The sequence below is a fragment of the Bos indicus genome, chromosome 5 (genome assembly GCF_029378745.1).
Source record: "Bos indicus isolate NIAB-ARS_2022 breed Sahiwal x Tharparkar chromosome 5, NIAB-ARS_B.indTharparkar_mat_pri_1.0, whole genome shotgun sequence".
Lineage (NCBI taxonomy): Eukaryota > Metazoa > Chordata > Mammalia > Artiodactyla > Bovidae > Bos > Bos indicus.
Window position 1 is genome coordinate 51,358,880 of NC_091764.1, and position 10,248 is coordinate 51,369,127.

General features: G+C 38.8%; 1 protein-coding gene across 7 annotated transcripts in view; it reads right to left on the reverse strand.

Moving 5' to 3' along the window:
• USP15 (ubiquitin specific peptidase 15) overlaps positions 1–7,807 on the reverse strand; it is a 127,435-nt gene extending 119,628 nt beyond the window's left edge. For 2 of the 7 annotated variants that reach the window (XM_070789368.1, XM_070789369.1), the window contains exon 1: positions 7,388–7,801. In XM_070789368.1, coding sequence (XP_070645469.1) covers positions 7,388–7,476 — 89 coding nt within the window. In that variant the 5' untranslated portion in view covers positions 7,477–7,801. Of the gene's footprint in view, positions 1–7,387 lie in introns of all 7 variants that reach the window. The other 5 variants (XR_011566615.1, XR_011566616.1, XM_070789363.1 and 2 more) reach the window with 5 other exon arrangements.
• Between the last annotated feature and the right edge of the window lie 2,441 nt (positions 7,808–10,248).

Here is a 10,248-nt window from a genome sequence, read left to right on the forward strand (position 1 = left end):
AAGGGGAAAGTGGAGATGGGGGGATTAATTAGGAGTTTGAGATTAAAATATACACACTACTGTATATAAAATACATAACCCAGAAGGACCTACTGTATAGCATAAGGACCCATATTCAATATCCTGTAATAGCCTCTAATGGAAAAATCTAAAAAATATGTATCTATATCTGAATCACCTTGCTATACACCTGAAACACAACATTGTAAATCAACTATATTTCAGTTTTAAAAGCAAAAACTGGCTTAAAACTTAGATTAGCCTGGTCTCAGAGACACGTTGGACTTGCTTGTGAGAGAGCCTTTGGTGCCTTTCACTAAAAAGTCTTTTCTAAGGCCACGTCTGCTAAATCATTTTCCTGAATTACGAGGAATTATCACACTAATACCTGGACCTTCTCAAAGCTAAAGGGAGAGTGGAAGGGACAGGATTCTTAGTATTCCTCCTCGTAAAGAAGAAAAAGTAGTCACTACCCTCCTTTTCTTTTTGGAGAACTATAAGAAAACCGAGTGGAATCTTACTGCACGAGCAGTATTCTAGGCAGAACCAAATATAGGTTAACCCTACAGAGGTTTTCTGCCTTATATTAGAATCTGAGCTTTTTCTTTTTGAGGAGCTGTTCTTGATCGTTCCCTCAGATACATCACTTTAATCTGCATTCAAAACTGAGGTCACTTACTACCAATCAGTCTCACTCTACGTTTCTTTGGTAGTGGCTTCTGTGTACAACGGATGGTGACGCTAAACGGAACTACATTTCCCTTTCTAAAGAATAGATGGAGAAAGAATCTGAAAAAACAACTTCAAAGGAATAAATATAAGATACAGAGTGTGAATTACAGTGGTAACTAAGGAAATGAAAATAAGAGGCACAAACCAAACTGACATTACTCAGGGAGGAAAAAAACCCAGCAACTGCAGACAAATTCTATATGGAGACTAAGAAGAAACAGTTCAATGGTTTATGAAATACTGTTTGAATTACACTTGAGTAGTGACACCACAAAACATTTTAATACTAAAAAGATACTAATAGGATTTAGTATTTTAATCATTATAAACCAGGTATGTAAGTAATATTTTAAAAACCAGCTCTTAAACCCTCAAACATCTATAAAATGAGGTAAATAAAACTCTTGCTTTAATAGCTGCACAAGTATAAAGCATTTAGGATAGTGGCTAGAAGAGAGTAAGCATTCAATACATGCTCACTAGTGGTGGTATTATTACCTGTGAACCACATGCAAACCAACTGATTTCTCTCAACTCAGATTTCTCATCTACAAGAACAGAATATACACTTATTTTCAGAATCCAACCAGATGTGCACAAACACCTTCACCAGTAATTCTCAACTTTCCCTTTATCTCCCTGCCAATATAGCTGATGGTTTCAATTCACTTTTATCAATAATCATAGTTTTTCAGTGAAGTTAATTCTCACAGTGAGGAAAAGAAAAATCACTCTAAACTCTTGTCCAACTTATGGACATGAGTTTGAACAAAATCCCGGAGACGGTGAAGGACACAAAAACCTGGCGTGCTGCAGTCCATGGGGTCACAAAGAGTTGGACACGACTGAGTGACCGAACATCACGTAATAAAACAAATATATCTAATGACTAATAATACGGGAAAACTCATTTTATCAGCAGTGATACTACATGGACTGTCAGTTTTCAGATGTTAAAGAGGTATCAATATGGTTATGTACCTTTCACTGTCTTAAGTGTGCTTTGACTGAAAATTCACAAGAAGTTGGTAATCATGGAACGTAAAATATCAAACTTGCACATTTGCATTTTCTGGGCTATTTCTACGGATCCTTAATGGGAAAAAAAAGACATTTATTTGTGATTTATACTTTTAAAATATGGGTAAAGTACTAAAACAAAATATCCTACTCTTACTACAAGCTCTTACTATCTGCTCGATATGCTGTTTCTGTAAAACTATACGTAAAGGGGGCCATATGGCCTCTAACAATCGCTTATGATTACTAATAAACAAAATCCCAAATCTAAACAATACATGAGCCCAATTGCTTTTGTTTAAATGTACTTTTGGACTGAAATAATATTTGTTCTACATATTCAGTTAATAACCTACTAATCCTTAAACATATTTTTTTTCCCAAAAGCAGTATAAGATTTTCCATCATATCAAAACTAAACAGTCACAAGAAACAAGTGTGGGATAAAATGGTAGAATTCTCTTCCTAAATATAAATTAGATTCCATTTAAAGAGAAAAGAATGTCCATTTAAAAAAACAAGTGGAACACTTTAAAATGCATCTTTAAAAGGCTGCTGCTGCTGCTGCTACTAAGTCGCTTCAGTTGTGTCCGACTCTGTGCAACCCCATAGACAGCAGCCCACCAGGCTCCCCATCCCTGGGATTTTCCAAGCAAGAACACTGGAGTGGGTTGCCATTTGCTTCTCCAATGCAGGAAAGTGAAAAGTGAAAGTGAAGTCGCTCAGTCGTGTCCAACTCTTTGCGACCCCATGGACTGCAGCCTACCAGGCCCCTCCATCCATGGGATTTTCCAGGCAAGAGTACTGGAGTGGGGTGCCATTGCCTTCTCCATTTAAAAGGCAGTGTAGCACAATAACTTTAAGGCCTGATTTAAAAGCCCCAAACTACTTGGGTCCAAATCTCAGATGTATCACTGTGTGAACACTTCTTCAAGCCTATCTGGGGAAACTCCTATTCTGGCCAGTGCGCACTGGCACACATTCACATTCTGGTACCCTAGAATAGTAGTAATGAGGGACTAAGTGATTCAGCAACACCTAGCACAGTGCCTTTTTAATGTAATATCATAGGTCATAGCCTGACAATTCTTTTCTCATCATACTTACATCCAAGCAAGATTAGTAACAGTTATGAAATTATTTTCTAAAACATCTATTTAATACTTTGTATGTGCTAATGAAAAAAGGTGGTATGATTTAGGAAAAAATAAAATCTGAATGTCACTAAGTAGATGCTAAAGCTCTGGATATGCTTGGCCAAATGGGGTACATTAAATCTTGGCTTCACTAACAACTTACAAGTGATTTTAAAAATTATGAAAAGGATTAAATAAGGAAAAGCTACTTTTCTCAATTTTAAGCAATTAAAATGTGAAAAATATGCTTTAACATCCCTACTTCTGTTATGTTCATCAATTGACCAGCACTAAAAAAGTTTTGCTTTCTGGTTTCATTTGATGCAAATGATATAACATACATCCTATTTTAGAGGTAAACACTTTGATACAACTAAAGCTAACAGTAAGAGTAATATAAAAACTTCTTGGCAAGCACACACTAAACAATTTGGAGTTCATATTGATTAATAGTTTCCATTTCCATTATTAACTGATGGCCTGATTTAAGATTATTTTGTTAGTGTGAATCAAAGTTGCAAAAACATAAAGGACTACATAAAATAAAGATTTCTAAGTAAAACAGTAGGAAAGGAAAGCTCTAAAATGGAAATTAATGCCTCCTCTATCAAAAAAACTTGATTGGTCCAATTCCTCTGCAGTTTGAGACAAAAACATCACACATGGCTATATGAGTACATTTTTAAATGACTATAAATGAAAGTTACTCTTCAAAGTTACCTTAAATCTACTAATTTTATTAGAGTTTATACAAAAATGACATGCAAGATTTAATCTGTAAAGTAAGCTTTGAACATACTTGAACATAAAAATTAGTGGAAATGATTGGTAGATACATAACATTTAATATAATGAGGGAATACAGCAGTGATTTTGGTGACTTATAATCATCTATCTATTTACTTACAATAAATCTATTTTAAAAGAAATCACCTAAGAGAGTACATAACCCACAACATGTATTTGTATATTTCTATACTTACTTATTTAACTATCATTCCCTTCAATAGGTTCTTCCATCCCTGATAATACTTAATGCAATGTACTTTAAACAAATTTTCCTTTTATCTTATTAGAAGAGACTACCATGTACCTAAAAATTAAGTTGTCTTTCATTCATCCTAGGCCAAACAGTTCTAGTTCCTTTACTCTTTTTCTACACTTTCTAAATTCTAATAATAGTGTTGTTCATAGTTTTCTGAATCTCTCCATGAAGCTAAACACAGATGAGGAAACAGCATAAAAGATCACGCCTTCTAACACAGACAGCTGTTACTTTTATACCCAACCTTTTTAAGAAGTGTATCTCTTTTACATCAATTTTGACATTTTTCTCACTACAAAATTTAATACCAAACATATCATAAGGTTTGTTACTCATCTCAGACACGAGTAGCTTATTTTCATCTCTAGAAAGTTAGTTTCCAGATAAAACTCATCCACTATTTACAAATAAACAGAAATTCTAGTATCCACATAGAAGCAAATCTGTATCCTCGGCCAGGTGTTAGCATTAATTACCAGAGTAGTAGGAGGCAGTCCTTATCTGCAAAGTGCTCACAACCTAATTAATGATCTTTACTTATTTGAATGTATTTGACTATAACATGAAACGTTAGTATTAAAATTTCAAGAATAAACTCATGGTAAATCTATCATTTTTTCTTAACAGTCCAATCAGTCTTTTCAAGATGGTAATATACATATGCCAAGACAATGTTCCATTTGCATATGGCCCATTTCAGCTACTAAAAAACAAGCAGAATTTGCCCAAACACCCATAAATGACTAATCCAAGGCTTTTTAAAGACTTTAAAAAGAGAAATAACTGTTTAACAAGTTTTGCTGCTGCTAAGTCGCTTTAGTCGTGTCCAACTCTTTGCGACCCCATAGACGGCAGCCCATCAGGCTCCCCCGTACCTGGGATTCTCCAGGCAAGAACACTGGAGTGGGTTGCCATTTCCTTCTCCAATGCATGAAAATAAAAAGTGAAAGTGAAGTCACTCAGTCGTGTCCAACCCTCAGCGACCCCATGGACTGCAGCCTTCCAGGCTCCTCCGTCCATGGGATTTTCCAGGCAAGAGTACTGGAGTGGGGTGCCATTGCCTTCTCCGTAACAAGTTTTAATGAGTACCAAAAACATGAACCCAAGCTACAACTAAACCATTAAATATCTTTACCAATTCTGTACTCACGAACACGTTATCAAATTCATACTTAACAAATTATTCTCCTTAAAATTCTGAATCAAACTTTTGCTAATTCCTTTTTTGATAGGTTTCACTTGCTAATTCCAAGTAAACTGGCTCACATATAAACCAAATTAGTTTCTGGAGCATCCCAGTACCATCTTTTCCTGCATTTTTTCCCTGTAAATGAGAGGGGAAATCAATTGTGAGGATAAAAATTTGCACATTCTGCTGTTAATTAAATGTCTGAGCCTCAGTTTTAAGATGGAAGCACTAAAATGACTCAAATTTATGAACTTCCTGTATTTACTCTTATAAATATCAACAAATCTTTAAAATGATTTACAGTAACTTTGTCAAAAATAAAAATGCTAAACTTTAATGGTCACAATATCCATACTGCTTTGATCATCCTTTATGGTTAACACCACCAATTATTACTCAGTATATCAAAACCACAACAACATTAACAAGGAGTAATATACATATAAGTAATATCTATATATTAAATTAAATAGCATTACCAACTCAATGAACATGAGTTAGAGCAAATTCAAGGAGACAGTAAAGGACAGGGAAGCCTGCAGCACTACAGTCCATGGGGTCACAAAGAGTCAGACACAACTTAATGACTGAACATCAACAAATATATTAAATTGTAGATTTGTATTTCATGAAAATCCACATTTACCTTAGTATAAGGTGGTATTAGGAAAGGTAAATTAAGAATGTTAAAATGTTCTTTAACAGGAAAAAGCAAAGATTGATTTCATCTTTAACAATTCACAGGAAAAGGTAAACAAAAATGTCCCAGGAAATATCCAATTTCCCCACAATAATAAACATCACAGGAACACTCCGTTATGAGCAAAAATGATTATTAAACCATATTTTTTTGCTGCAATCCAACAAGTATATGTTTACACTCTCAGGGATTTTTAATCATATAAAACTTACAGTGTAGCCTAACAAAATAAGAAAAAGTACCAAGACTTAGACCAAAGTATTTAAATTCAAGTCCCAAGTCTGCCATCTACTAGCTTACTTGACAGTGATTCTAGCTTACTTGACAATGATTCTAATACCACAGCATTTTAACAGAAATGGTGGTAATAAGAAGGTAACTAAAATTTAATGTTATCTCAAGGCAGAAAATCTTGTAGACTATTTCACTGAATCAGGATAAACCCCTAAATGAAATCATTCTGTCCATTTCGTAGATGAAATCATTGAGATGCAATTTAAATTAAACTCTCCTCAAAGTCACACTGCAAGCTAAGTGGTGGAAAGGCTAACCTGAGTCTAAATCTTACCCTCCTTCCACTAAGCCATAATGAGGAAATGAAAAAACATGCTGCATATTATACACGACGATAGAAAAGTGAAAATAACTTTTATTATAATAAAGAGGCACATGATCCTTCCTAATGAAACAGAGCACTTTCGGTTACATATTCACATACTTAAGTTATTTTGAATACCACTTGATATGGCCCACAAATATTAAAATCTACAAATACTTCCTTCGATATTTTAAGTATATCCTTTGGTATTTTATAAGTTTGAATGTTAGCAAGTGACTGAAGCTTCAAGTGGACTTATCTACTTCTTGCAGGCCTACGTTATCCTTCCAGTAAGAGGGAAGGGCTGCACTTCTAAGAGAAACGCTGCCGGCGTCTATCAAGCCTCCACTAAAGCACAAGACCACGTGGTACCACTCAGAAGCCTAAGGTTCAGTACTCCTCTCCCTCCTTTTGACAAGGAACTAGGAACTAGGTTCCTTTCTCTTAAGTGGCGCCCTGACACATGCCACCTGTGTAGTACGAACCGCAAACATCCTGCAGCCGGCCTCCCGGAAGAATACGAGAATCAGAATAGGGGAACTTGGATGCCGACAATGTAGGGAAAGGAAATGACTAAAGAAGTGAAGCGGGTGAGATCGTGATCAGCCGCGAGACCAGGACCTGTCAAACATTAAGAGACTCATACCGAACGAGAGTAACCTATCGTTCGGGAAGGCCTGAAGTGGGAGCGGCACAACCAGAGGAAGAAGGACGAGGAGAACCGCACGAGCCGCCGCCGCCGCTCCCCGCAAGCCTTTCAGCATGCCTCGACGAGCCATGAACTGTGGCCCTCATTTCGGGTCCAATCTTTGCCCCAACCTTGCGGAAGCGGCCAAAATCCTGCTTCCTGAGGCGGCCGCCGCCGGACCTGCCCGCACCTGTCACCAGCGAGACACCAGCCAGCAGTTCCCACCGAGTTCCCCACCACCCTCGGGCAACCGCAGCCACTTCAACCTCTTTCCCTCACCAGGTGTCCCCTTTCCGGAGCGAGGTTTTGAGCAGCGTCGCGATGTCAGAACGCTGGATGTCCAGATCTGCCGCTCCGCCTTCCGCCATCTTCTTCCACTAGCGGTAGCGGAGGCGGCAGCGACGGCGGCGGCACGCCCCAGAGCATTGTGGGAATGGCGTCCCGCGGCCCCTCCCAGTCGGCAGGTCGAAACCAAAAGAGACGAAAGGGTGGGGGGGTGCGCCTCCGGACCGGCGTTAGCCCCGGGCGGAGTGAGTGCGCCGCCGTGGTCGGCTGCCTCGCATCGGCCCCTGCCCGTCCAGCAGCTCGCCTCGGCCTCCTACGACCCGGGAACGCCTGGTTTTAACTCTCGACTGTGGGGCCTGGATCCTGTCTCACTTGAGCGGTGCCACCGCCCTGTCCATCCTGCCTTCTGCCTTCCCCTCCGTCTTTCCCACAGACGCCTGAAAACCCTTATTTGCGCATTCACTCACGCTTGAGGGCGGGGCGGGGCGAGGGGGCGTGGGGACGGCTGAAATATGGCAGAAAATTTTTAACAGGTCTGTGACTCAAGTCTTTCCGTTGCGAGTCCCAGAACCTAAACTCGGTGAAGATTGGACCAAACCTAGCAACCCGAAACCCAACGCTTAGCCCCAGTGCTCTTTCTGGGTTCTTTCTTGCGCTCCTACTCCTGCTGTAGGTGGAGACCTTTTATAGGCTCTTTGTGACGCCTCCCCAGGCACACCCAGATAGCTAAGCTGCAGTGAAAAACATGTTCCAGTTCCTCGGTGAACAAGGTGTAAAATATGTATCGAATAGTGCCAGGTACTAAAATAAAGGAGCGAAAACAGGCGAGAAACCCATTCTCCTAGATACTATGAAGTTACATATTCCTAGCCACACCTTCCCATGGTGTGTGCACCTGAAAGTAGGTAGTACTAGCTATTATTTGAAGCCGATTATGTTAAAAATGGGAAAATCGAGTCTCAAAAATCAAATGCCAAGGTCACACAGTAAGTGGAGAGGCAAGTTTATAATCCAGCTTCACATGCACACTGGCTCGCTGTCCAGTATAGTACACTAATTACCACTCCTTACGAAAGCCTAAACTAACATAGAAACTAGGCTGCACTAATTCATTTAAAACAAACAAAAAACAACACCTTTGTACACCTAGTGGCTAGCGCTTTGTACATCTAGTGCTGCCTAACATAAGAATGACCTAAATACGTGTTTAAGAAATAAATTGTGGCAAAACTGCGTAAGTAATTCCGAGCATGAAGATGTCCAGCGATTTGACTGTAAGATAACATGATGTGAAAAGTCTAAAAGATGGATAAGAATTCCAGCATGATCTCTCTTGTGTACTAGTTTTCAGCCCCTATGGAATGCAGAAAATGGGTGTAATATAAGTGTTGAACCCTTCCAAGTCAGGGTAGTATAATTTGTGTGTATCAGCATTAGGATTGCTTATTTTCTTTGAAATAATACTGTTTTGTATTCTTGTATCATCCTTGATTTGAAAGTCTGAAAACAGCTTCCAGTTCCTGCTATTTCTTATACTATTTGATTTTTGACGTTAAAAATTAGTTTAACCATGAGTACTATCAAAGGGTTAAGTTTCCCTCCTTTCCCACCTAAACTCTGAAAGAGAACTAAGTAATTTTTCAGAAAGGCCTATGGATATGGGAAGAATAATGGAATCATATGAACGAACATGAATTCAAACCTCATGTTCACGCCTCAACCTCTAGCTGCAAAGTATTTAGCTATAGTTTAATCATCAAATTGAGAAAGATAATACGTGTGTTAAAGAATTTTTATGAAGATTAAGAAAAACAATGTATGTGTATTACCTGGGACACAGTAGCCAATCAATAAACGCTAATGTTCTCTATTGATGGGATTATTTGTAACAGTGTATTAATTGTATCTCAATAAAGTTGTTGGGAAAAAGAAGTTACAGGTTTTGAAGGCAAAGATTCTCTCCATCATTTTATAAACACAACAACTGAGAAGTGAGGCCTCATGCATACCCTGCTATCCAGCTTGGTTTTTTTTTTTTTCAAAGACAGGGCATTTCTGATATGTTGAACTCTGTATCCATGCAACAAAATGAAATAACATTTTATTCGTTTGCATCATGTTCAAGGCAATGAGTTAACTGGATATAGATGTGTAAGTTCAATGTCAATTTGAATTATGTCAGATTGATGAAGTCATTTTGTACATATAACTAGTTGCCTTCAGAGTCAAAAAAGAAAGAAGAGTCACAGTATTTTATTTAACAAGCACTTATACAGTGCCAAATCAGGTTCTAAACACTTTTAAGTGTTATTTTGATTCTCCTAACAATTCTATGAGGCAAGTATTATTACTACTCTCAATAGGTAGATAAGGACTTCCATGGTGGCTCAGACGGTAAAGCGACTACCTACAATGCGGGAGACCACGGTTCAATCCCTGGATCAGGAAGATCTCCTGGAGAAGGAAATGGCAACCCACTCCAGTATTTTTGCCTGGAAAATCCCATGGATGGAGGAGCCTGACTCTTTGGGACCCCATGGACTGTAGCCTACCACGCTCCTCTGTCCATGGGATTTTCCAGGCAAGAGTACTGGAGTGGGTTGCCATTTCCTTCTCCAGAGAATCTTCCCGACCCAGGGATCGAACTTGGATCTCCCTCATCGTAGGCAGACACTTTACTGTCTGAGCCACCAGAGAAGCCTATTAGGCTACAGTCCATGGGGTTGCAAAGAGTCCTACTCAACTGAGTGACTTCACTCACTCACTCATTAGGTAGATAAGGAATTGAGGCAAGCAGCAGAACCCAGATTTGAAACCAAGCAGTTTAGTTCCAGCATCTAGAAGGTTTGGGTGAA